Source organism: Lagenorhynchus albirostris, chromosome 9 (assembly GCF_949774975.1).
Source record: "Lagenorhynchus albirostris chromosome 9, mLagAlb1.1, whole genome shotgun sequence".
Lineage (NCBI taxonomy): Eukaryota > Metazoa > Chordata > Mammalia > Artiodactyla > Delphinidae > Lagenorhynchus > Lagenorhynchus albirostris.
In genome coordinates, this window is record NC_083103.1 from 30,452,760 (window position 1) to 30,480,490 (window position 27,731).

At 41.4% G+C, this 27,731-nt stretch overlaps 1 protein-coding gene across 1 annotated transcript; it reads right to left on the bottom strand.

The window, feature by feature from the left end:
• Nucleotides 1-25,375, bottom strand: LOC132526475 (xaa-Pro aminopeptidase 3-like). The gene is given in 8 exon segments (XM_060160831.1): nucleotides 1-8; nucleotides 1,488-1,586; nucleotides 3,509-3,641; nucleotides 11,802-11,949; nucleotides 23,475-24,287; nucleotides 24,642-24,743; nucleotides 24,745-24,955; nucleotides 24,958-25,375. Coding segments are annotated over 8 exon segments (1,932 nt in total).
• Between the last annotated feature and the right edge of the window lie 2,356 nt (nucleotides 25,376-27,731).

Below are 27,731 nucleotides of genomic sequence, written 5' to 3' on the forward strand. Positions count from 1 at the left end.
TTACTTATCTGTTAAATGGGGAAAAGAACACGTTTACTTCTTACTTCCTACAGTTTTTGTGGCAAATGATCAGACGTATGTGAATAATGCTGTAGAAACCTCCAGGTACTATATCTAAGAGTAAGAGGCTTTGGAAAATGTTTACTCTCTGCACCTGTAGGCAGTGTTATATTGTTGGTCACTAGAGGGAGCTTTAGGATTCAGGGGAAAGAAGAGCCAGTGATGTAACTCCTGGAAAGCCTTGAGGCCTCTATGAGGAATTCTTCAGAAAGCTTTTGCCTTTTATAAATAGCCACTTAGATTTTTCCTTCTTTCTTTTCTTTTTTAAAATTCAGATAAATGCCTATGAAAGCAAACATGACCTCGTTTTCTGGTGACACAGATTTTTCTACTCTTAACATTTAGGATTCTTCCTTCTGACTTTTTCTCTGGTAAATTTAGTTTCTACATAAACATAAGAGTTTTCACAATCAATTTAAAAGTGGAAAAAAAAAGGCAGAAAACAACTTTCGAGAGGGCCATAGGAAGAAAGTGCTCTTCCCTTAGCGAAAGATGATTCATTGCTCATTCCGTGACATGTGGCAATGGTGAGCAGGATAGGGAAATGCATTGTCTAACTTTGGCGCGCATTAAGACCTCTGACTTTGGATTTTCTGCTGGCATTCCCTGCTGTTTTTTGGTTGTTTTTTTTTTTTTTTTTTTTTTTTTTGCAGTACGGGGGCCTCTCACTGTTGTGGCCTCTGCCGTTGCGGAGCACAGGCTCCGGACGCGCAGGCTCAGCGGCCATGGCTCACGGGCCCAGCCGCTCTGAGGCATGTGGGATCTTCCCGGACCGGGGCACGAACCCGTGGCCGCTGCATCGGCAGGCGGACTCCCAACCACTGCGCCACCAGGGAAGCCCCCTGCTGTTTTGGTTTTTTTTTGCGGTACGCGGGCCTCTCACTGCTGTGGCCTCTCCCGTCGCGGAGCACAGGCTCCGGACGCGCAGGCTCAGCGGCCATGGCTCACGGACCCAGCCGCTCCGCGGCATGTGGGATCTTCTCAGACCGGGGCACAAACCCTTGTCCCCTGCATCTCAACCACTGCGCCACCAGGGAAGCCCCCCCGCCCCCCTGCTGTTTTTAATTGGTGTGCATTTCTCAGGCTAGGGCTAGAGAGAGAGGACTCTTACTCATTTAAAGAGGCTTGACGGTTACACCAGAAAACCTAGGATAATTTGAAGGATGAGGTACGATAGAGTGAAAGACACTGACTTTGCATGTTAGGGAATCAGAATGTCATGGACTCACTATGTATTTGCGGGACAATTTTTGTCCCCTTTTAGGACCGCAGTTTCTCTCTCTGCTTCTGACCATCCCCCCAGCACCACACATACACACCCATGGCTGGATGGTCTTTCTTCATCAAGAATGGATCATTAGGTGACCAGACTCAGGCCCCAGGTCAGGAAAGGCAAAGTTTTGCAGGAGCACAAAACTGAGACTTACCTGATTTTCCATCCAAATTTCTTCGGAGAAAGGAGTCTTGATATTTCTCTCCCTTGCAGTTCTTTGGGTTGTATTTCAGTTCCACAGCAAAATAGATGCCTGCAGAAAACAGTGAACATTGTATTTTCATATACATTTTCAGGGACCCATGTAGAGACTGAACTGCTAACATCCGTCAGCAAACCCGGGCAATGAAGCTGTCAAGCACTGGTCTGCCAAGTTCTCTGGACTCTAACATGTGTCCCCACAATGCTGCCTTCCTCAATTTCACATTTTAAAAATGGGGACGTCTGTGACTTATACAGGCAAGTCTTGATAATCCCTCCTGAAAAGCTCCTGTTAGGCCTAAGGCGTTTCTGCAATCAGTGGCCTTTTAGAATTGAGGAAGGAGTCTAGGACATCCTTTTTTGGTTTTGTCTATTTCTCTTACCTGGAAGCTCAAAAAGCTCCCCCCCGGTGGCACATCTGCGCTCTCCTTGCAACTCTTGGCACCTCAGAAGTAACCCCGCGGGAAGGGGTTGCCTCTCTGATGACAGACAGGCAAGAGACTGCAGGTTATAAAGGGCGAAGCCTTATTATAGGCTCATTCATTGTACTTTATGAGAAACAGCTGCATTTCCTTGTCAAGGCCCTTGTGGAAGGCTTTTCTCTCCTTTCCACTGCAGTCTAATCACTAACCAAGACTAATCAGCTGATTTGGGTCAGAACAAGCCAGTGTCTCTGCCATTCCACTTTAAGCATGACGGTATCCCGTTAGTGATAGGAAATTTGCTGAAACAATGCAAACGGCTTGATCAGTGATTCCATTAATGATTACAATCGGAGTAATTTTCTCCCCTTTTTGTTTTCCAGAGGCTGTTTTTTCTTCTTCAAGCTTTCAGATGGTGAAGGTCAGAAGGTTGGCAACAGAATCACTGTTCCCTAGTTGAGGGCTTCTCAAATTTTCAGGGCAATACAAATCACCTGGACCGTGTTACAAGGCAGATTCTGATTCAGCAGATCTGGAGGTTGGGGTGAGGGGAGGAGAAGCTGACGATACCAAGGCTGCTGGTCTGAGGACCACGCTGAGTAACAAGGCCCTAGTTAATTTTTATCTCTAGCTCCTGTTTCACGCTGTTGAAGGATGCTTTTTCTACTCCTCAGACACTGTCAGAAATAAAGAATGAATAAGTAATGATTTCAAAGCCCAAGGGAAATCGTGAGGTCACAGATTCCATCTTCTGAATTAACAATTGTTTGGAAAGCCATGACTTTGAATTCTAATTTCTTGCAAAGCAAAATATTGAGAATAGACCCGTAGTGTGCACAAACACAGAAAACAGAATCGAAGCGATCTGATTTTTCCCATGAGATGGTAAAGCAACTGTTTATTTGAGGTTATTGTTTTTTTTATTGGCAAGCATTATGCTCTGTACTTCATTTACATAGGAATCTGGTGGGCACTGCCTAAGAGTTTGTGAACTAATTTCTCTGGCTCTAAATCATATGTGTACTTCATCTTTATCCTCACTAGCAGAAGCCCAGTCTAATTATTGCTTATGCAAAGAGATGACTTTTCTTCAGGTGTGAAGGAATTTCAGGTGTGTCTTAAATGTTCTCAGGAGAGCTGCTTTTAGGAGTTACTGTCCTGAGTTTTTAGACCTTCAGTTTGGCTTATTGCGTATTGCTTTGGCTCTGTTATAATTTCCACAGTTTCTGTCTTCTTGGTTAAACTGTAAGTTTGTTATAATTGGAGACCATACCTTCTATTTTATAGGGCTGGGAAATTGGAAGGGAACTTTAAATTCATTGAGTCCCTGAATTTCTACAAGCCAGCCTCTGCTTGAAACACATTTGATGATGGGGATCTTGCTACTTTATGTCTATCCTTAGAACATTGCTGACCGTTAGGATGCCTTTCCTGATATTGGGTCAAGTCATCTCACAGTGGCTTTTGCCCTCTAGCCCAGTTTTACTCATTGTGGATAATTTCTTTGTCTTGAATAGAATATGAACACAATACATATTGTTGGGCAACTGACTTGTTAAGGCCTGGGACTTGGGGGCTCTCTGTGCCTTCAGTAGTTCTTCCTGCATAAGAGTAGCCTCCAACTCCTGACTTGAGGAGTAAACTTGGGGCGAGGTCCAGAGCTGCACCGCCAGAGATCGGATGGGCTGTGGTAAAGCAGGGCAGTCACTGCTTATGAGGACTTTAGCCCACTTCATTACAGGGGCTTAAGATTTCCTGCATTTCTTTTTTAAATGCAGCCTGACTTAAGCCTGAAATGAAACGCAGGATGAGGCTTCATGATTACTCATGAATTTTTACACAATCAGATCATTCAACAGGAATCTTAGAAATGGCTCTGATTTCCAAAATATTTATCTTTTCTGTAGTTCTCACCTAAAGCAAAGTTTTTAAACTGGCAAAGATGGACTCCAGTCTTCTCTCCCATTCCCCCCTTTCAGCACCATTCTACCCTTTTAATTTTATGCTCCATGGGTGACCTGATCCCCAAGTTTCCCCTTTGCAGTATTGTTCTAGGCCTCGGGACATTGATTACTTTTTTCTGGCCCTTTTCCCTCATGGAACCTTACCTGTCCTCTGTCTGGGTCTCTCAGCAGCTGGTTTTCTCCAGTGCAACCCTGGCCGTTTAACGGGTTTTGGTCCCCTTAACAAATCCTTGATAATGTGTAAGATAGCTCTTGCTTTCTCTGCCTGCCTTGGTATCATAATTTCTTAATGCAGGCAAAGACATGTCTCCAAAAGGCCCTTAGGTGGTGGCTTTTTAGTGGGGAGGGACAGGAATCATGATAAGATCATGGATGAGAAATTGGTTTGGTCTGTGGACTCCCTAGCACAACTTCACATCATCCATCACCTCACTATGTGGGACTAGCTCTGTTTTCCATAAATAATAATAACAATAGCTCTTATTGCATGGGATGACTAATTATAGTTACTTACTATGTTCCAGGCACTGTGCCTACAGTTTAACAGATTTCTCATTTAATGTTCATAACAACCTTGTGATGTAGGTAGAATTATTTTCATTCTATTGATGAGCAAACTGAAGTTCAGAGGGGCTAGGCAATTTGCCTAGCATCACACAGCTACAGCATGGCAGAGATAGGGTTCAAACCGAGGTCTGTCTGACTGAGGCCCATGCTCTTAACCAAGCAGCTTCCTTTTTTCTGATCAACCAATGGAGAAGAAGCCTAAGATCAGTGAGTTTCCTCAGACAAGCCCTGCTGTGCTCACCTCGACTGTAGCCTTTCTACTTCACCTAAGTGCGAAAAAACTACCACTTTGCTCATCTCTATCTTCTCGGCTCTCACCCCTCACTTTCCTATGCTGAGAAAAGCTTCTTCTGGCTCCTGCGTGCACAAGAGTAATAAGTATTTGATATTTAATTACAAGGATTTATTATGGAACGAAAGGAGGGATACTAACACATCCCATCTGGGGCCAATTAAAAAGAACTGTGTTCCTGAGTATATGTGGTTTTTCTTTTTTCAGACGAGGAACAGTTCCAGTCAAGCTTTGGCACATGAAGCTTGGCATGGTTTAATAGGAGTCGGGTGACTGAGACATCTAATGCTATTTCTGAGAAAGCAAGATGGTACATCACCTTTAATGAGTGGGAAATGAAGTTGCCTACGGGGTCAGCCATGGGCAGTTGAATTTATCCCTGTGCCTGGGTTTGTTACATTTGTTAAAGAAGGGCATCCACGTGAAAGTCGCATTTTGGAACAAAGAGAATAAAAAGATGCCAAAATGCTGGTTTCAGGATAAGTGCATCAGTCTGCAAAAACTCCCAGGGTTTCCGAGAGTGGCCACCCACAGAGGAAGCACCATCTGGTTGTCATGCTGTCACAACAGGGGAGAGCAATGCTTGGGCACAGGGCAAAACAGAACGTTCCTCAGAACTGGACAGAAGACTCGTAGTTAGACTGAAGCCAGGAGGCAGCAGACCTCCCCAGGCCCAGCACAACACTGCGCTGAGTAAGGTCATAGACCCTAGATGCGTCCATACTTGTTCTGTGATACCTTAGCGATTTTGAAACAGACTTAACATATAAATCAGAAAAATATGCATCTCTAGAGAAATTGTTGCATGTTTTCAGGACATGAGGAGAAGAAATTTTTTAAGAATAATAAAAAGACATCTACATCCTTGGAAATATATTTAGCTGAGGTCCTGATCTCCATGAAAAACACTTTCCAGTCATTCATTCATTCATTCATTCACTCATCAAATGTTTACCAAGTGTCTCCTACATGCCAGGACCTGTGCTACGTGCTTGAGATACAGAAAGGAACAGGAGACTGTCTTGACAATCAGGAAGCTCAGAGACCAGTAGGAGAGACTCATAGAATGAAATAACTGTGGTTCAGCCTGCTTACAGGAACCCTGGGAGGGTCACTGAACTACCCTGCAGGCGACCACAGACACCTCCTGGGGGAGGCATCACCTGAGCTGCACAGTCAGGAGTTATCCTCCAGAAATCTATATTTGAATAATATTCCTTTGCCATTCTAACATGAGAAGGGATGAAAAGGCTAAGTAGATGTTGTGTTGGGGGAAGAAGATGAAGGGGTGTTAAGTAAAGGATAGCAATTTCAACATTCAAATTGGAATGTTGGAGGGAGAGTGCAGGCCTTTGCAGGCTCTAGCTTCGGATGACTAAGGTTAGGATCTCAACCACTTCCTAGGTGTGGGGACCTGAGCAAATTGCTTAGCATCCTAAGGTCCAGTTGCTCATAGGGTTTCCAGGTTTCAATGAGAGAACATGTGTAAAGCATTTGCTCAGGTCTGGCTTATTTAAATGTTAATAAATGTCAATTCATTATTAATTCTGTTATTATCATCAGTGGTGTTCTTTCACTGATTACCCTTCTAAGCTCCCTGAATCTCCTATTCCTGATATTGCCTCCAGGGAAAAATACAGGGACAGGAAAACATAAAACAAAGAGAAAAAAATTAGGGTGTGAGGGTGATTATCATCCTCTTGTTCAGAGTTGGTAAAATAAAAAATCCTCCAAAGAACAGGAACATTATGCTCTTTTCTCCATCCTATCACAAATCTTGCTTTCAGCCCACTGACCTTAGATAGGCAAAAGTGTTAGTGACACACAGTTATAAAATATAATTAAGACAACATCTAGTGCTGCTGGTACTAGATAACCTAAAATCCTCCTAATGGAAAACTCCTTTTAAAAGTGCTAGTTGCAGTAAATAAAGTCCCCAGGGGCAAAAAAAAAAAAAAGGGGGGGGGGCTGTGAAAACCAAAGGAGAAGGATTATGGACTGATGCTGCGGCTACATATAGGGATGGGAGATAGGGCTGTGGTGGGCCTGCCTGAGCTGAAGAGGTAGAACTTATCCCCCTTCCTAAAGATGGAACTGTTGGAGAGTTATACCATCACTAACGGGAGACTAGAAAAACATCTACCCTCAGTACAGCAAGATGACAAGGAAGAGAGGCCTATCTCACATGGGGTTAGAACTTGAATTTATCAATGTGTGTGATCCTAGAATAGCCTGCCACACCTGCCCAGCTTAGAAATCATTACAAAAAGTGCCCTCAACCCAATGATATCCCAGGTAGGGATAACTTCAGAGCCCTTGGCAGAAGCAGCCATTCTGACAAGTAGATTTTAAGACAAAATGCATTATGAGAGATAAAGAAGTTCATTTCATAATCAAACAAAAACAGTTCACCCCTTGTAGGTACTTAATAATACGGCCTCAAATATATTTAATGCACAAATCAGTTGACTTATAAAGAAACATTTGAAAATCTGTATTTAGTAGGTTTTTAAAAACATCTTTTGCGATTGATAGATGAAAGAGTCAAAAATTAGTGAAGAGATTGAAGGTTTGAAAACCCAATTAATTAGCTTAATCTAGTCTACACATGTATGACTCAATAACTGCTTGCTAGCCCACAAAGGAAATCTCATCAAATACTAAAGACTTAGTAATATATAGGATATATTCTCTGACCATTCTCCAATAAAATATAAACTTGAAAACAATACCTGGAACTACTCTATACAGTTGAAGATTAGAAATAGAGAAGGAAAAGCATTTCTACAGACTATGGTAGATGCAACAGTCAGATTAGTGTAAATTATGCTGCAATAGTGCACAGACCTAGAATATCTCAAGATCTTAAAGCAATGGAGGTTTATTTCCCATATATGGTGCACTTCTAGTGTAAGCCAGTTGGGAGCTCCATTCCCGGTTTTCCTCCCTCTGAGACCCAAGCTGATGCAGCTTCTGCAACTTGGCAACTAGTTGCAGTGGTGGAGGGAAGAGTATGTGGCTTTTAAAGTTTTCTGCCCCCAAATTACACACATCGCTTCCACTCATCTTATGTTGACCAAAGCATATCTATTGCTATGGCTGACTTTGGGATGGGGACCTGACCAAAAGAGGAGAACTGGATGTGTCAGTGACCAGCACTAATGATTATCACAAAGAGGAAATAAGCATGAAAATGAGAAAACATTTACACCTAAAAAATAATGAAAATGCAACGTATGAAAACTTGTGGGAGGTAGCTAAAGCAGTACTTAGCATAAAATTTATAGCCTTAAATGATAATATTAGAAAAAGAAGACTAACAATGAAGGAGTTAACCATCCATTCAAGAAAATAAGTTATACCAAAAATAACAGAAAAAAGAAAATAGTAAAGATGAAATGCATTAATGAAAGTCACAGAAAACAAAACACAATATAGAGAATTGAAAAAAATAAAACTGCTGTCTTATTGTGTGCCTCCAAAGCAAACTGGGAGATGAAGAAGAGTGTGTCCTTGATCTACTACAGAAATGCAATTAGAGAAGCATATGAGGCGGTAGTGAAGGCCAGTTGGGGAAAAGAAGCTAAGCAAGGTACAATCTTAGGCCAGGTCCCACAGAAAAGAGCTTCAGCCTGATCCCACAGTGTGCTTCTGAAGTATGTATTATACTTCAGAGCTGTTCCTCTTGGTTGTAGGAGGAGGGGTTCCATATCCCCACAGCTGTCAGTTATTGGCTAAGGGTTAATTGAAGTGGATGTGAATTCCCAGACATTTTTGTCGTTCTGCATAGGTGGGCAAAGTAGCTCCAGTATCCTGAGGACAGTCCTCTGAAAAAGAGTTTTAAGCTAGCCATCGGAAGTAAAACCACTCTGAATCTGGAAGAGAAGTGACAGGACCCTAGCGAATCTGGGTGGAGCACAGTGTCCACTCCAACTGATGCTTTGAAATAAAACTAATTTATCAAAACTTTAAAAAAAGAAAGACAGCATTCACAAACAATATTAGAAATGAAAAAGGAGTCATAACTACAAACATCATAAAGATAAAAAGAAGATATTAGGCCCATAAATTTGAAAAGACAGAAATGATCACCATCTTAAAAAAATATAACATCAACACTCTCTCAAGAAGAAACGGAAACAAGAGTATGAACTTCACCACTAGAGAAACGGAATCAGTTGTTAAAAGTTAACCCCCTAACCCTCCGTAGGACCAGGTGAGTTTGGTTAATCACTCAAGGAACAGCTAACTGCATGCTGATGACAATTTTATCAAAGAATAGAAGGGAAGGGAACATTTTCCAACTCAGATTAAGAGAGTATAAGAAAGGAAGATTATAAACCAGCCACATTTATAAATACATGTGCCTAAGTAAGCAAAATACTAGAATATTAATGGACATATTAAAATAAAGTTGGATTTATCATAGGAATGCAAAGATGAGTTGACATTGAAAAGATGAAAGGAGAAAAACATGTGATTGTCTCAACAGAGTTTGATAAAATTCAATACCTATTCATGATTAAAAATGGTCAGCCAACTATTAGTAAAATAGGAATAGAAGGAAACTTGCTCAATTAATGAGGGCATCTACTAAAAACCTACAGCAAATATTTTTAAGGATGACATGTTAAAATCTTTTTCTTTAAAATCAGGGATAAGACAAAGACTCTCTGTCAATAGAAAAAAAAAAAGGCAACAGAATTGAGAAACATACCATGTTCATTGATGGAAGGACAGTATCAAGAAGATACCAATTCTCCCAAATTAACTTGCAAATTACAGCAAAAACCTCAACAGAGTTTTTCCTGAAACTTAATCAAGTGTTCCTAAAATTGAAAGAAAAGGGCAAAGTTCAATATCAAAAAAGAATAGACAAATGGGTGGGGAGGGTGTTGGAATTCTTCTGCCAGATATAAACTTACTATAAAGCTGTAGTAATTAAGATTGTGTGGTGTCATGACAGGAATAGACAGAACGAAGCCCAGAAGCCAACCCACACAAGATATGTAAACTTGACATAAGAGGAATGTGACATTACTGATGTGGAAAGGATGGTGGTACTGGGAATAAGTGATACTAGGAAAATTGGTTTATCCATTTGGAAGAAAATATATTTGATTCCTACCGCACATCTTCATCCAAAATAAATTCCTGATAGGGGACTTCCATGGTGGCATGGTGGTTAAGAATCCACCTGCCAATGCAGGGTACATGGGTTCGAGCCCTGGTCCGGGAAGATCCCACATGCCACGGAGCAACTAAGCCTGTGCGCCACAACTACTGAGTCAGTGTGCCACAACTACTGAAGCCTGTGCACCTAGAGGCTGTGCTCTGCAACAAGAGAAGCCACCACAATGAGGAGCCCACACACCGCAACCAAGAGTAGCCTCCACTCACTGCAACTAGAGAAAACCTGCCGCAGCAACGAAGACCCAATGCAGCCAAAAATAAATAAAATTTAAAAATCCCAATAAATTATAAACCTAAATATGACAATTGAATATTGGAACTTTGTAGAAGAAAATACAGGATAAATATTTTTATGATTTAAGGGATTTTTTTATTCTTAAACAATGTTTTGACTTTTTGATCCCTAAAACAAGAGAAAGAATAGATGATAAGATTGATAAATATAACTCCATTAAAATAAAAATAGAACTTCTGGCAATCACTGTTTGTGAGGATTAAATATATTAATAAGAAAAGTAGTTAAGTTTTACCGTGTACCTGAACACATAGTAAGCACTGCAAATTATTTGTAGTATTACTTGTTTTATAGGGTATTTCCCCTCACAATAATTAGAATAAAGCTAGTTTTACCATGTATTTTTCTTTCTCTTTAAGACACACATCTTCTGGATATGCAGCAAATGATGTAACTAAAGGAAGAGAATATTACCCAAAAAACTATATGAGAATGTGTATTTCATTCTTAGGCAAGCTTGGCGATTGTTATTATTTTTTGTTTGTTTTTTGCGGTACGCGGGCCTCTCACCGTCGCGGCCCCTCCCGCTGCGGAACACAGGCTCCAGACGCGCAGGCTCAGCGGCCACGGCTCACGGGACCAGCCGCTCCGCGGCATGAACCCGAGTCCACTGCATCGGCAGGCGGACTCGCAACCACTGCGCCACCAGGGAAGCCCTTGCCGATTGTTTTAATCTCTTCCATGGGAACCAGTCTTTATTTGCGTGAACTCTGTAACTTGTGGTCTTTTCTTGGTAATGTTAATGTCCAGCAAATTCCTCCCAGTAACTTGTTTTGTGTGCCCAGATTACAGCTACTGGGAATGTAAGTATTGGCAGCCCCCTAGCAGGACTTACTACTGGGGCCCGAACTGGTTAGTGTGGAATCCAGGAGCCTTCTGTGTATTCACTTTTGACCCTGAGTCATCATTTTACTTTTCCATCTGGGCGCTTCCACATTTATCTCTTGCAGGCTGCTGAAATCAACAAGTGAACTTGCATTCCTGCTTCTACGTTAGCCTGCACCAAAATATTGCTATAATCAGAAGAGAAACATTTGTAGAAGCTCTAGGAGTCTTAGATATTAATCATTTGACAGATAAAAATCAGGAGATTCTGGGCTTATGTTGATTACAGAGGTGAAGTGGTCTTCTTTTAAAAATAAAAGTCATTCCTCAAAATGATATTATTTCTGGCCCCTTGGCCGAGTCCAAGTTTCAAAAGGCAATCTCTCTAAATCCAAGTTCTTTCGCACTACAAATAAACTAGTATTACCACGCACCCCGTAAGCAGCGGCAAGAGCTGTTTTTGCTTCAACCCATAGCACAGTTCAGAAGGTCAGACGTGACCACAGTATCTCCTGTTATTTCAGGGCTCACATGTGTTTGCCTTGGCACCATTTCCCTGGCATTTGGTTTCTGTTATTTTTCCATGGGTTTGGCTTGCAGGAATCAAAGAAGCATATTTTTGACAATAAGCGAAGTCCAGACAGATGAAGTATTCTGAACTGGTGGTGACTGGACCCAGTGGGAGGCAATACATGCGTCCGCCACTTACATCCAGTAGCGTGGCCCTGACCCTGCATATGGTGAATGCAAGTGATGGAGAAGGTGGAGGGCTGCCCCGCTCTGCAGGGCTGGCCAGAGCCTCATCCTTGCTCCCCAGCCAGACTCCAGTGATGCTCAGCTGTCTCCATTCAGGGTACCTATTGAGGCCAAAGCTAAACACTCAGCAGAGTGGAGGGCCTCCCTCGATGAACCGTTGTCCATTTTAGCCTCAGTGACAGCTGACTGTTGTCAGCGGGAAGATACTCAGATTGGCCCATTGCTGTGGCTTGGTTTAGCTGCTGCTGGGAGCTCTCTGCAGAATGTGTGTCTGGGAAATAGGCAATCGCGCTGTATAAAACACAGTTAAGATCACCGCCGTGGGGTTAAACTAACAGCGGAACCCTCAGGGCCAGATTTTATCTGCCTGTAGGTGCCATGGAGTAGAAGAGGAAGTAGGCGGGCTGGGAAGGGTTGGAGCATAGTACAGTGGTTCCCAAGCTTGTCTGCACAGGGGGGTCACCTGGGGAGTTTCAAAAACTATCCATACCTGTGTTCCACCTCAAGAGGTTGTGATTCAATTGGTCTGCAGAGGCATCTGGACTCTGGCAATTTTAAAAGGGCCTCAGGTGGCGAAGATCTCAAATTTTGAAGTTGCACAGCCCTGGTTTGTGTCCCAACGCCAACATTTAAGGGCGATGTGACTTTGACCAAGCCATAAAACCTTCTGAATCTCAGCTTTCTCATTTTCAATATGGGGGTGATCTTTTCTCCCTTATGTGGCTGTCATGGAGAGTGAGTATAAACATGTTATGTTTTTAATCCTAAAAATGTTGCATCAGTAGAGTCATCGAACTGTGCCGTTTCCTAGGCCTTATGGTGGAGTTGTTAATAGTTTGGGCTTTGAGTCATACTGGCCTGGGTTTGAATTCTGGCTCCACTGTTTGACCTTGGGCAAATGTCTTTTTTTGTTTTTTAATTTATCTTTTGGCTGCACCGCAGGGTATGTGGGATCTTAGTCCCCAGACCAGGGATTGAACCCATGCCCTGTGGGTTGACAGTGTGGAGTCTTAACCACTGGACTGCCGGGGAATTCCTGGACGAATGTTTTTATCCCTAAATCTTTACTCCCCTTGTTGATAAGATGGGGATTTGTTCTTACCTTATAGAGTTGATATGAGGATTAATGACAGATACACTTAGCATTTACGTAGGACAATATGAAATTACTATTTTGTAGCTTTAAAGAGGTAGAATATCAGCATTTTCATGTGTTTAACCTAATATTGAGTTTTCAGAAATGTTAGTATTAGTAACTAGTATTATTACTATTAATCAATATGACCTGGAGGGAATTACTTTACTTCAGAGTGTCTCAGTTTCCCCATCCGTAAAATGGACACATTAAGATTTTGCCTTCTTCATAGAATTGCTATAAGTTTTCAGTGAGATGACGTTTGTGAAATCACTTTGAAGGTTATAAAATATGAGGAAATCATGATAACAAAAACATTCTTAGAAACTGGGCATCTCATGTATATAATGACAAATATTTATTCTGGGAAAGTTAGAGGGGTATGTCTGCACAATATGAAACTTGGGAAGGGAATTGAGTCACATAGAGAAAACTTGTCCTTTGGGATTCAGACAGAAAATTACTTTTTAAATCCTACTCCAAGTTCACTACCACTCCAGCATCATGGAGAACAGAGAACAGTGAATCCCATGGCTCCCACCACAGGCAAACTTGTGTTATTGTTGAGGAGATGTGTCGCACTATTTGGGTAGGAATAACTAATACTTATATGATACCTACCACAAGCCAGACTCTGCTAAAGTTCCTTACACGCGTGCTCTCATTTCATTCTTGGCGAGATCCCAGTTTTTCACAGGGGAGGAAATGGAGGCACAGAGAGATTAAATAACATGTCCAAAGTCACACAGACATAATAATAAAAGACATTCGAGAAATGGTGATTGTGAGAAACATTTGTGGCGATGAATACGTTCAAAATCATAACAGATTATAACAAATAACAAAATATTTTATCTACAGCTCTTTTGTGCTTTTCTACCCCTCACTTTTAATATAGACCTTTTAACGAGGGCCTAAACATTCCTTGCAGAAAATGTCTCATGGCTTACGCTGAGGACAGTTTGCCCATGGTTTTTGGTTCTTGACCTCATTTTCATCCCTGACACTTTGGGTGGCCTTGGGTGGGAAAAATAACTTCCCCATGTCTGTAGTTTCTCCACCTATAACATGGGTCTAATAATGCCTCCCTTGAAAGCATGTTGTGGAGACTAATTATCATAATGTCGTCTTTTTGTGTGCAGACTGGAAACCCAAAGGGCCACCCAGACTTCAGCCCTGTGGTAAAATCTTGGCTTCTCTTGGACAGAGACAAGAGTATTGCTTCTTGGTGGGCTCCCAAACCCTCCTGCTGTCTTCTCTTTGTGAAGGGCAGTGCCCAGTCTTCTTAACACACAGCATTACTTGCAGTAAGTTGCCATCCATACCCTGTGGTCAAGGGGTAAGTGTTACCGCTTATTACAAAGTTATGTGAGAGACACTTCCCACTAGTGTGGGTCACAAAGGCCGTGACAATGTCACTTGATGTGATCGGGACCCAGTGGGGAGAATCCTGTTCCACAGAGCGAACACGCAGGACCGACTTTCTTTCAGGGCAGAAACACTGGCTCCTGTGGTGCACAGTCTAGGAGTATAGGTGTCACTTGTGAGCTTGTCAGAAACGCAGAATCTCAGGCCTGACTCCAAGACTACTGCCTCGGATTCTGCAGTCTAACAAAATTCACAGGTGTTTGGAAGGCTCATTAAAGCTTGAGAAGCATATCTCCTCTTGGAACTGTAACAGCGATGACGCGCTTTGTGGTGGAGCTGGGAATCCATGCAGTCAAGGTTTATCGGGCTCCAAAGCCTGTGTTCTATCCTCTCCTCTGCTCTGCTTCCTCTCAAGGGATGCAGATAGGGTTTGGTTTCTTGCTGAAATGCCTTTGGACCTTCCAGGAAAACATCTGACCATGGCTACTACAGTGCAGTACATACTCCTCAGTTCGGGAAACTCCTGGATGAAAGCAGCTTTTACCACAGTGTTTATAATTTTGTTACATTTGTGATTGGCTGTCTTTTTTTTTTTAAAAAAAAGAAAAAAGCTCAAGATATTTCCTTGCCTGAGAAAAAAAGTGAGAAATCAAGGTGGGGTGGAGGAGAGAGGTGGGATTAGAGAAAGAAAAGAGAGGAGAAAAAAAGAGGAGAACGGAAGGAAAAAGTATGCATTTGAGGAAACCCAATGTTTCAGGCTACAGTTATCCATCCTGGCTGTGGGAGTGAATACATTGTTTGTTAAACTTTAAGGGCTGATGTTTTAATTAGAAAATTAAAAAAAAATGAGGATCTTTATTTAAATAACTGATCAGTATCAGTGAAAGAGTATGCCAAAACAATTTATTCCTTTTTTTCCCACTCCCCTTTGAACTTATTTTTAGACTATTAAAATGATCAAACCAGCATGAAGTACCTAGCAAATCTTCATATAATTATGACTTGATTTTGATTGCCATTCTCATGAAGCTGTACATAACTGTGACATTTATTCCTTTTTTAAGATAACTTATGCTATAGCCAGAATGATCTTTGAAAAGTGCAGATTTGAACTCCTGATGAATTACTTTATCTAGATATTTGATCATCAATGACTGTTATTATAAAAAGACAACCAACCAGGAATTATATCCTTTCTACTGGAAGTACACAGCACCACCCAAGAAATATTCTTACCAAAAGACAGGAGCTGAATTTCATCAAGATTCTGTATCTAATTACCAAGGTACAGGTAATACAGAGGTCATATAACTGTCACCTGGGCCTTTTGGAATGCTTACTCTTGGGTCAGTCTGTCTTGGAATCCAGCTGCCATGCGTCGAGAAGCTCCAGTCACATGGAAAATCTACTCATAGTCACTTTGGTTGACAGCCCCAGCTGAGCTCCCAGCTGGTAGCTGTCATTAGCTGTCAACATGTGAACGTCCAGACATCTTGGACATCCAGTTGACACATGACTACAACTGCATGAGAGACACCCAATGTGGACTACTCAACTGATCCCTGTTAACCCAGAGAACCAAGAGAATTCATAATAACTGCTTTGAGGCACTAAGTTTTGGAATGATTTGTTAAGTAGTATTAGGGACTGAATGTCCACCCCTGCCCAGATTCATATGTTGAAGCCCTAACCTCCAATATGATGGTATTAGGAGGTGGGGCCTTTGAGCTATAATTAGGTTGAGATGAGGTCATGAAGGTGTGGTCCCCATGAAGGAACTGGTGTTCTCATCAGAAGGAGAAGAGAAACAACAAGGTCTTACTGTACAGCACAGGGAACTATATTCAATATCCTGTGATAAGCCATAATGGAAAAAAATATTAAAAAATATATACATATATAATCTGAATCACTTTGCTGTACAGCAGAAATTAACACAACATTGTAAATCAACTATGTTTCAATTAATAAAAAAAAGGAGAGGAAGAGAGAGTAGAGCTCCTTCTCTCTCTCTGCCATGTGAAGACACAACCAGAAGGTGGCTGCACAAGCCGGAAGGTAGGTTCTCACCAGAAACTGAATTTGCTGATACCTTGATCTTGGCCTTCCCAGCCTCCAGAATTTTGAGAAATAAATGTCTGCTTTAACATCTAGCCTACAGTACTTTGTTATAGCAGCCCAAGCTGATTAAGGCAAATACCAATAAGATCAGTAAGCAGTGCTCCATTGGCTGTGGAAGATGAGACAAAGTGAAGAAGCTAAGATCATCCAATGTTTTGGTCTTAAGAGAGTGTGTGCTAGTTCTGTGAAAATGCCAGTGGTAGTTTGATGGGGATTGCATTGAATCTGTAGATTGCTTTGGGTAGTAGAGTCATTTTCACAATGTTGATTCCTCCAATCCAAGAATATGGCATATCTCTCCATCTGTTTTTATCATCTTTAATTTCTTTCATCAGTGTTTTATAATTTTCTGCATACAGGTCTTTTGTCTCCTTAGGTAGGTTTATTCCCAGGTATTTTATTCTTTTTGTTGCAATGGTAAATAGGAGTGTTTTCTTAATTTCACTTTCAGATTTTTCATCATTAGTGTATAGGAATGCAAGAGATTTCTGTGCATTAATTTTGTATCCTGCTACATTACCAAATTCATTGATTAGCTCTACTAGTTTCTGGTAGCATCTTTAGGATTCTCTATGTATAGTATCATGTCATCTGCAAACAGTGACAGCTTTACTTCTTTTCTGATTTGGATTCTGTTTATTTCTTTTTCTTCTCTGATTGCCGTGGCTAAAACTTCCAAAACTATGTTGAATAAGAGTGGTGAGAGTGGGCAACCTTGTCTTGTTCCTGATCTTAGTGGAAATGGTTTCAGTTTTTCACCACTGAGGACAATGTTTGCTGTAGGTTTGTCATATATGGCCTTTATTATGTTGAGGTAAGTTCCCTGTATGCCTACTTTCTGGAGGGTTTTTATCATAAATGGGTGTTGAATTTTGTCAAAAGCTTTCTCTGCATCTATTGAGATGATCATATGGTTTTTCTCCTTCAATTTGTTAATATGGTGTATCACATTGATTGATTTGCGTTTATTGAAGAATCCTTGCAAAAAATTTCACAATTTGTATGGAAACACAAAAGACCCCAAATAGCCAAAGCAATCTTGAGAATGAAAAATGGAGCTGGAGGAATCAGGCACCTGGACTTCAGACTATACTACAAAGCTACAGTAATCAAGACAGTATGGTCCTGGCACAAAAACAGAAATACAGATTAATGGAACAGGATAGAAAGCCCAGAGATAAACCCACGCACATACAGTCACCTTATCTTTGATAAAGGAGGCAAGAATATACAATGGAGAAAAGACAGCCTGTTCAATAAGTGGTGCTGGGAAAACTGGACAGCTACATGTAAAAGAATGAAATTAGAACACTCCCTAACACCATACACAAAAATAAACTCAAAATGGATTAAAGACCTAAATGTAAGGCCAGACACTATCAAACTCTTAGAGGAAAACATGGGCAGAACTCTCTATGACATAAATCACAGCAAGATCCTTTTTGACCCACCTCCTAGAGAAACGGAAATAAAACCAAAAATAAACAAATGGGACCTAATGAAACTTAAAAGCTTTTGCACAGCAAAGGAAACCATAAACAAGACGAAAAGACAACCCTCAGAATGGGAGAAAATATTTGCAAATGAAGCAACTGACCAAGGCATAATCTCCAAAATTTACAAGCAGCCCATGCAGCTCAATATCAAAAAAAACAAATAACCCATTCCAAAAATGGGCAGAAGACCTAAATAGACATTTCTCCAAAGAAGATATACAGATTGCCAACGAACACATAAAAGAATGCTCAACATCATTAATCATTAGAGAAATGCAAATCAAAACTACAATGCAATATCACCTCACACCAGTCAGAATGGCCATCATCAAAAAATCTAGAAACAATAAATGCTGGAGAGGTTGTGGAGAAAAGGGAACCCTCATACACTGTTAGTGGAAATGTAAATTGATACAGCCACTATGGAGAACAGCATGGAGGTTCCTTGAAAAATGAAAAATAGAACTACCATACGACCCAGCAATCCCACTCCTGGGCATATACCCTGAGAAAACCATAATTAAAAAAGAGTCATGTACCAAAATGTTCATTGCAGCTCTATTTACAATAACCAGGACATGGAAGCAATTTAAGTGTCCATTGACAGATGAGTGGATAAAGAAGACGTGGCACATATATATGATGGAATATTACTCAGCCATGAAAAGAAACGAAATTGAGTTATTTGTAGTGAGGTGGATGGACCTAGAGTCTGTCATACAGAGTGAAGTAAGTCTGAAAGAGAAAAACAAATACCGTATGCTAACACATATATATGGGATCTAAAAAAAAAAAAAATGATCATGAAGGACCTAGGGGCAAGACGGGAATAAAGACACAGACCTACTAGAGAATGGACTTGAGGACACAGGGAGGGGGAAGGGTAAGCTGGGATGAAGTGAGAGAGTGGCATGGACATATATACACTACCAAATGTAAAATAGCTAGTGGGAAGCAGCCGCATAGCACAGGGAGATCAACTCGGTGCTTTGTGACCACCTAGAGGGGTGGGATAGGGAGGGTAGGAGGGAGGGATATGCAAGAGGGAAGAGATATGAGGACATATGTATACGAATAACTGATTCACTTTGTTATAAAGCAGAAACTAACACACCATTGTAAAGCAATTATACTCCAATAAAAATGTTAAAAAAAAATTTAAAAAAAAAGAAAAAAAGAGAGTGTGTGGCCCATGGTCCTGCCCACCAAACTGGGAAGACTAGGAGGAGGGGCAGGAGGAAATAAATGTTTTTCATGATTATCCTAATATTATATATTAATTTTATAATTAATAGATAATAAAAATCACTTGAATACTACCACATAGACATAACCACTCCCTTTATTTATTGTAGTCCCCTTTAGCATTGTTTGTTCTTTGTTTTTTACAGAATTGCCAGAACAATTTTTCCCCAACTATCCTAAAACATACCAATCTGGCAACCTTTTTGGAGAGGATTTATTCAACTCAAGATCTTGGACAGAAAAAATCTAACATGATCCTCTACCGGTAACTCTGGCTTCCTTCTGTAAAATTTCAAATAAAAATAAATGAAATAAATGTTGCTGTTGGGAATTATTTGTTTTGGAAAAACAGCTTACTGTTTCCACCAGGGCTAAGTCTTCAGGGAAATCCTGGACATTCATCCCTGTGACAGAATTCCTGGCCTGTGACTCAAGGGGCAGATGAGGTTATGTTTTCAGTGCTTACAAGAAACTAAATTCACTGGGTAATTACTTGTCTACACAGTCCAAATGGAAAGAGTTAAATGTACTTGGAGACACTCAGGGAAGTGGTATGAATCTCTGGTGTGTTATGGTCTATTTTTTCCTTCATTTATTATTTTATTCTTCAGGAAATATTTATTTTATTTATTTTTTTACATTGTTTTATAGTTTACTTTTAAAATGACAGTAACAAATGGCCTTCCCTTGCTGGGGAATGACATATCTACTTTCAGTCAATAGGGACTTAAAAAGTAACAGCATTTTGTCCAAATTGAACTTACATAATTGCACAAAAGTCATACAAAGCATTAAGAAATGCTCACAAAGACTGCAGTTCTCTCAGCTTCTCATGAAGCACACCCCAAGAGGCCTTGGTTTCAGTGGGGACCCCTGATCTGCATAATACTGATGCTAACCCCAAGTTCCCCAGTGACACATAGGCAGAGGTGAGAGGAGCCAGGAAGACACATGTGCTTTGGGACAGTGGAATTCTGCCCTACAATTAGGGTTTAATGATGTATTCACCTTCTCATATTAGGATTAGTAAACAATTCAGCTGGAAGTATATTTGTCCAGGCTTAAAACTTAACCCTATCAGCTTAAGTTTTGGGATACAGATCCCACTTCAGGAAACTAAAATTAAAAAAAAAAAAAAAAAACTAAACAAAAAACACACCGTAAAAACCTCTTCCAAGCAAGAGGTTGCTTGGAAACCTCTTGGGCCACCATCCTGGGCCCTCACTTAGTTTCTAACATACACACACAAAGAAGTTACCTTATCATTGATCATATGCCAGTTGAGGGATGGTAGACAGAGTCTCACTCAAATCCCAACTCCTGTTTTATGGACAGCGGTTACTGGAAACCTGTGTTACAAAGGACTCTGAGGTCACAGCTGGAACTGGTGGGACAGCCACTATGCTGTACTTATGTGACATGGACACAGGACAGGGAGAGGCACTCATACATCATATTTGCAATCTTTCTATTATTAAGAAAACTAAGGAGGATGTTGGTTATGTATGTTTTGAAAAACATAACAAAGCCCAATTTTTCTATTTTAATGAGTTGCAATGTCTTTATCTGGGGATTTAACTTATTTTATGGATCTTAAACCCAATTAAGATATAATGTCTATAGTAGGAGTTTTCCTTTTCTGATCTTACAAAAATTAATTAAAAAGATAACAATATTTTGAAAGAAGACACACAAAGAGAACTTTAAGTCACCATGAGAAGTACCTTCCTAACTTGGGTATGACTATGAGAAGAGGAGAGTTATTATTCTATTTCTACTGCTGTGTTTCAAATAAAAAACCCAGTCCCTGTTTAATTATAGAGAAAAATAACAATTCCTGAAGTAAAACCATAAAACTATGTGGCAGAGGCCATCTAGATATACTTCTTTCCTTTAGATTATTGTTAATATTATTGTTAATATTTCAGCTGTATCTCTTCAATTCAGGGAGAAAAATTCCAATGTAACATTTGAAGCATTTTTTTAAAAATTAAGGTTTTCATTAGAAGAGCTTGGTGTATATATGAAGTATTTATTATACTGAAACATGGAGGGAAATGTGCAGCATGTCTGTGGTAAGGCTAAGAATGAACAAGATTCCAGCACTGTGCACAATTATCTGCTCAACCAATCCTGAATAGATCAGACAGTCCCTAAACCACTGCTCTGAGATGCTCTCTGTGTCATTTCTTCTTTTTTTTTTTTTTTCCCGGTACGCGGGCCTCTCACTGGGTGGCCTCTCCCATTGCGGAGCACAGGCTCCGGACGCGCAGGTTCAGCGGCCGTGGCTCAAGGGCCCAGCCACTCCACGGCATGTGGGATCTTCCCTGACCAGGGCACGAACCCGTGTCCCCTGCATCGGCAGGCGGACTCTCAACCACTGCGCCACCAGGGAAGCCCACTGTGTCATTTCTTGAAGGTCCTGATGGTCTGATGCAAATGTTAGCTGCTGTGGTTAATCGGGGACTCAAAGGACAATATGCCTGGGTCAGGGACTATAAATCACCAGAAAAATTCCACAACGGTCATTCTACGTGTGACTTGCAACACCTGTAGCACTCGCCAGGAATCCAGCCAGAAGTCTGTTTCATGTCCAAGTAGGCTGCTATTCATAAGAGCCACCTAAGCTTTCAGCTAGAAAGTTGAAGACTACAGAAAATGATTTATAGGAAGAAAAGGAAATTCCTTATTCCAGGATTGTAAGTGAACAAAGGAAACCCAATTCCAGAAACAGGTTGTTGAGGCCACAGAGGCCGAGGGAGTGAGAAGCCAGAGTTGTGGGTTTCTTTTCAGTCCCCTCTTAGAAAGTAACAAGCACAGGACGGAAAAGTTGGAGGTGGGTGAGGAGGGCAGGCGCAGGGATGATGACTCCAGCTGTGCAGCCATGCATTCCCACAGCTGCTGAGCAAGCCAAGCATTGGTGCGTGAGCACTGTCAGGACACAATTTGTATCACTTTGGTTGCTAACATCATCTTTGTCTCCCGATGAAGTCACTGCCTGTCTGCTTCGGACTCTGTACCTTGGGTTTCTCCGACAAGACGGGCAAACCTCTAGCACTGCAAGGAGTGTTAATCTCCTAGCCCGTTCTTCCCTAAAGCAAATATTTTCTTAAACATTTTCGAATTTAGGGCTTCCCCTTATGACAGAAGCTCCCAAATAACCTAGTTGCAGTAGTCTCGCCCTGTTCACTTTGCAAAGTGAGTTTTATATAATTGCATCCAGTGCTGTGTTGAGGGAAACATGAGTCTTTACCATTGTCCTTCCAGTGCTAACGTCCAAGGAAGGAAAGGATCACAGGGTGTTTACAGGTACTGGGTGGGTTGCATATTTTGTTTTTATCGGCACTAAAGGAAATCACAGAATGATAACCGGGGTGTCTGTCTGAATACGGGCTGCCATTCCTCTGACTTTAATAGGGTAAGTAGAGGATCTGCCCTTGGCCAGGGAAGCAGCTTCAAGGGTGTGCTCTGAGGGTCAATGTATTAAGAATCTATAAAGAAAGCATCGATGTCTGGGAAAGGAATCATCTTTAGATTGAGAACAGATGGATGGAGGTCTGTATCTATAGCAGACACAGATATACTTTTCTTTCTTTCATTTCCTTCCTTATCAAGAATCTAAACACCTTCCAGGTCCCAGGCAACCAAATACTAAGAAAGGCTCAAAACTGTTTTGTTCAATAGCTAGTGTTGCTGGAATCTGGACTGTGGCTGAATGGTGTGACTGTAGGACACCAATGCCCTGAAGGCTCACATGGCTCCAGTAGATATGTGGGCTCCTGGATAGGTAGGCAGGTGTCATAGAAGGTACGTACTGGCCACCCACAATCACTGATGCGTGGTTTTCAGTGTAGGCAAAGACCTTGGTGATTGGCTCAAAATATATAAGCATTACCCAAAAATCTTATGATATTAGGTGGATCTCAGGAAAAGTGCAGAAGGGGAAGGACCTGGAGAGAATTTATCCATGTGTTAAGTGGAATGCATGGACATATGTAACCAAGATCTTTCTTTACATCTTAAAACTAAACTTGTCTGAGTCATTAATTCTACAGAATTAATGTTACTAAAGTTGTAGTAATACACAATCCAAAAATTCATTTTCCCAGATTTCTAGCTACATAAAACAAAAAAGACCACATACACAATTTCATACACTCATATAGCGCTGCACTCCCCAGTGGAACACGTATATAAATGTCCACACAGAGACCCCCAGAAAGCACACGTGCACAGAGGCCAACGTCCACCCCTCCTGAACCTGATATGCGTGTGGGTCGCAATGAAGGTCAAGGCCCTACTGCATATCTGTTCGATGTCATTCATCTCTTTGGGACAATCTGCAGAAAGGAAGAGAGGTAAGTCCTCAGTTACCACTACATCATCCTCAATCCATACACCAAGACCATGAAACTTCTCAGGGTCATCTTTGTCATCCTCCAGAATACAAATACCTGCCTCCACTGTGATTACCATACCAGACTGCAGAGGGAGGGAGCAGGGCATGTCTGGGCTGCTGTGGACCTCCATCCCGAGGTAATGGCCAACATGATGCAGGCAGTATTTTCGAGCAGCCTTGAAGGCATTATTTTCCTTAATGTTCTTCATGATCCCCAACTCTTTAAGCTTCTGTCCTATCAGTGTTAGCATCATGCTGTAGACGTTATCCAAGCTTGTTCCAGGGGAGCAGAGAGTCAGAAAATCTCTCTGGACTTCTGCAACAGCTTCATAGAGTTCTGCCTGAGGTGCCGTGAACCTGCCATTGACAGGCCAGGTACGAGTGATGTCACTCACGTAGCAAGAAGACTCACAACCTCCATCCAGCAGCACCATTTCCCCATCCTCGATGTGTTGATTGTTCTTCGCATAGTGCAGAGTGTTTGACCCATTACCTCCAGCAACCACAGGTGGGTAGGCTAAGACGTCTGCACCACGGGCCCGGCATTCAAATTCAAACTTAGCATAAAGGAAGCCTTCCTCTACAGGGGCTTTACTGGCAAACATGATCTCTATGAAAGCCTGTGAGGTCAGCTTCCCAGTAATCTGCATTTGTTCAATTTCTGCAGGAGATTTTTTGGGGGGGGCATTCATATATATATATATTTAACATCTTTATTGGAGTATAATTGCTTTACAATGGCGTGTTAGTTTCTGCTGTATAACAAAGTGAATCAGCTATACATAAACATATGTCCCCATATCTCCTCCCTCTTGTGTCTCCCTCCCTCCCACCCTCCCTATCCACCCCTCTAGGTGGTCACAAAGCACCGAGCTGATCTCCCTGTGCTATGCGGCTGCTTCCCACTAGCTATCTATTTTACATTTGGTAGTGTATATATGTCCATGCCGCTCTCTCACTTCGTCCCAGCTTACCTCTCCCCGTCGCCGTGTCCTCAAGTCCATGCTCTACGTCTCTGCAGGAGGTTTGATCAGCCTGAGACGCTGTACCAGCTGCTGCACAGCCCGAACCTTGTTCTTGCTCCTGGCTTTGACCTCTGCCAACTGCTTCATGTAGTCACAGTGGAGCTGTGTGAGCCGGCCTCATCCAGTCATACCACAGTGTACGTGTCTCAGCTTTCAGTTTCGGTCCAACATGTTGAAATTCTTCCAGCGTATAGGCTTCGTCCCCTCCAGTTAGAGCTGTTTCTCCATCGGTACCAGATCGGGGGCCATCCCAAAGTTCTTGGCTGCGATCTCTCTGAGGCACAAACAGCATGGCCTTGTGTGCTGGTAACTGATGACGGGGAGGCTTTGAAGGACCAGAATGCTATCAGACTCTTGGAATTCACACAGGTACAGGAAATCGTTGTCTTGGTGGAAAGTATAGGGGATATCATTGCTCATATAGTATGTAGGGTTGGACAGCAGTACCACTGTGTGGTCTGTACCACTCTGCCCTTGTGCTTCCTTGTAGATCAGAGCTATTAGTTTGTGTCTACGAAGTGCATATTCCACCTGGAATAGTCCTGGCGTCACCTCCCCTGGTCTGAGGAGGTGTGGGTGTGTAAAGGGCCTGGGCTGGCCTAAGTATCAGTTTGGAATCCTCCTCTCTCGGATGGGCTGCAGGGAGTACCTTCGCTGTGAACATGACATGCATCTGGAGAGGCTGCGGACGCTTGCTACTGCGGGAACAAGCTTAGTTGCTGAGAGTAGTCAAGGCATTACTGCCATGCTTGCGCTTCAGGAAGGAAACACGGAAAACTCAGGAAATATTTATTGAGCACCTACCATATACCAGGTCCTGAGGTAAGTGCCAGGGATCCAATGGTAAGCAAAATGGTCATTAATTCCCCAATTTGTTCAGTGAGGGGGGCAAATCATTAAGCAAATAGTTTCACAAATACATATATAAAAGCCATGATGAAAAGTCCATCAGTGAGTAGCTATTAAATGCTTACTGTATACTCATCCTTGTGCTTGGTGCTGTGGGAACTACCAAGAGGGCTTAGATGACATTCATCCTCAACATTGTTACCATCCAACTGGAGAAGCTTGTGCTCTCTGAAGTGATGAAAGACCACAAGTACCCATCTGTGTAGTGCAGATGTGGTATGATGGGAGATCAGCAAAAGAAGAAGTCAATGTTGGAGCACATTGTTTTTAATTTGGAAAAGTAATAAATAATAAATAAATATAATATCCCTATTATATTTATTACTTTTCCACTAAAAGTAATAAATAATTATGGTTTTCTCAGGGTATATGCCCAGGAGTGGGATTGCTGGGTCGTATGGTAGTTCTATTTTTCATTTTTCAAGGAACCTCCATGCTGTTCTCCATAGTGGCTGTATCAATTTACATTTCCACTAACAGTGTATGAGGGTTCCCTTTTCTCCACAACCTCTCCAGCATTTATTGTTTCTAGATTTTTTGGGATATATGTATATATAATTTTAATTTGGAAAAGTAATAAATATAATAGGGATATATGTATAGCTGATTCACTTTGTTATAGAGCAGAAACTAACACACCATTGTAAAGCAATTATACTCTTATAAAGATGTTACAAAATATATATAACATGTAAAACACATTCAAATCGTACATTAATAGTGTCTCTTTCCTACCACCAACCTGTTGGCTCAACAGGTACTAACAGTTTCTCATGCATTCTTCTAGGAATTTTTCATGCATTCTTGAGACTATATATACTCCATAAATATTATCCTTGTTTTAAATTCCAATTTTAATACATAATTTCTATTGCTTATGTTAACTCCAGAAGAACTTATAAACTACAAAGCTAAGATCTATGCATATTTAGAAAATGCAAATGATATAAAAATTTATTCAGTGAAAGTCAAAGCCTCTTCTCAGAAGTAACTTGTTTATTGTGTTTCTTTCTTGAAAAAACTGTATCCACATGCCATCATAGAAATAGAAAAAAAGAAAAGACTTGGTTCATCAACTCATGCATTCAAGAAATAAGACTTTCTTAGTTTCTGCTCACTAATTGAACTTTTTCTGGGCCATCACTTAGCATAGGGAGTAGAAACAAAATCTCAGCCAATGTGGGGACCTGCCACTTTCTTCAACATTGTACTTAAATTCTGAGTGAGCTTACAAAGTACCAAGGCACTGGGACCTACATCATCTGGTGCCTTTTGGCTGGTTTTCCACGCACGTTGACTATCGTTGAGACATTCTTTTTCCTATCTGCCTTGCCCTTTTGGGTCAGTGCTATTTTCCACCTTTTGCACACTTCTCTGGGCCACAGGCAAGGCTGGAAGGGGTCCTCCTGCCTGCACACGTCTTGTTGTCATTCTGTCGTGGGATATTCCTGTCTCCTTCCAAAGTGTCTAGAGTTTGGATGCCTCCTTGAGACCCTACACAGGAAAGATGAGACAGACCCTTCCACTGACACTTCCTATATCATTAACCCTTTCTTGTATCTCATCCCTCTACCTCACCCTCACCTGGGATATCTTTTTCATGACTTGTGGCTGGGGGCTGGGAGATCTCTCTTCAAATACAGTTATCCTTTCTGGCTAAACTCTAAATCTTCTCTTATTGGCTTAAATTTTTAGATACTAAAGCCAAGAAGAGACCTAAAGACGATTTCTACTTTTCTGCACTATCTCATCCCTTCTAGAAGACAATGATTATGGAGATTACCATTACTTAGGTGGTGAGGCCTGGGGATAATGAAGCATAAAATAAAAAGAGAAACTGTTAATATAAAAAGATCTTATCCTAACACATAGCCTAAATCTCAGCTTGCTAACTTGCCTTGAAATCCATTTCTGGAGTTTGTGTTGTCAAGTGCACCCAGTCAAGGCACAGTGGCTGTGAAATAGATGGAAAGTGAGGTTGGAGCCTGGGTCCTAGTCTCCACCTTGCTCACAACCAACCCTATGACCTTAGGCAAGTGTCTCCCTCTATCAGACTGCAGTTTGATCAACTGAAAGATGAATAGGTTAGAGTATGACATTGAATTGGATAGGAAATATCCTTTTGCTAATATTAATGGTAAGTATTATTCTGTAAGGTATTTGTAGAATGAGAGTGTGTGTGTGT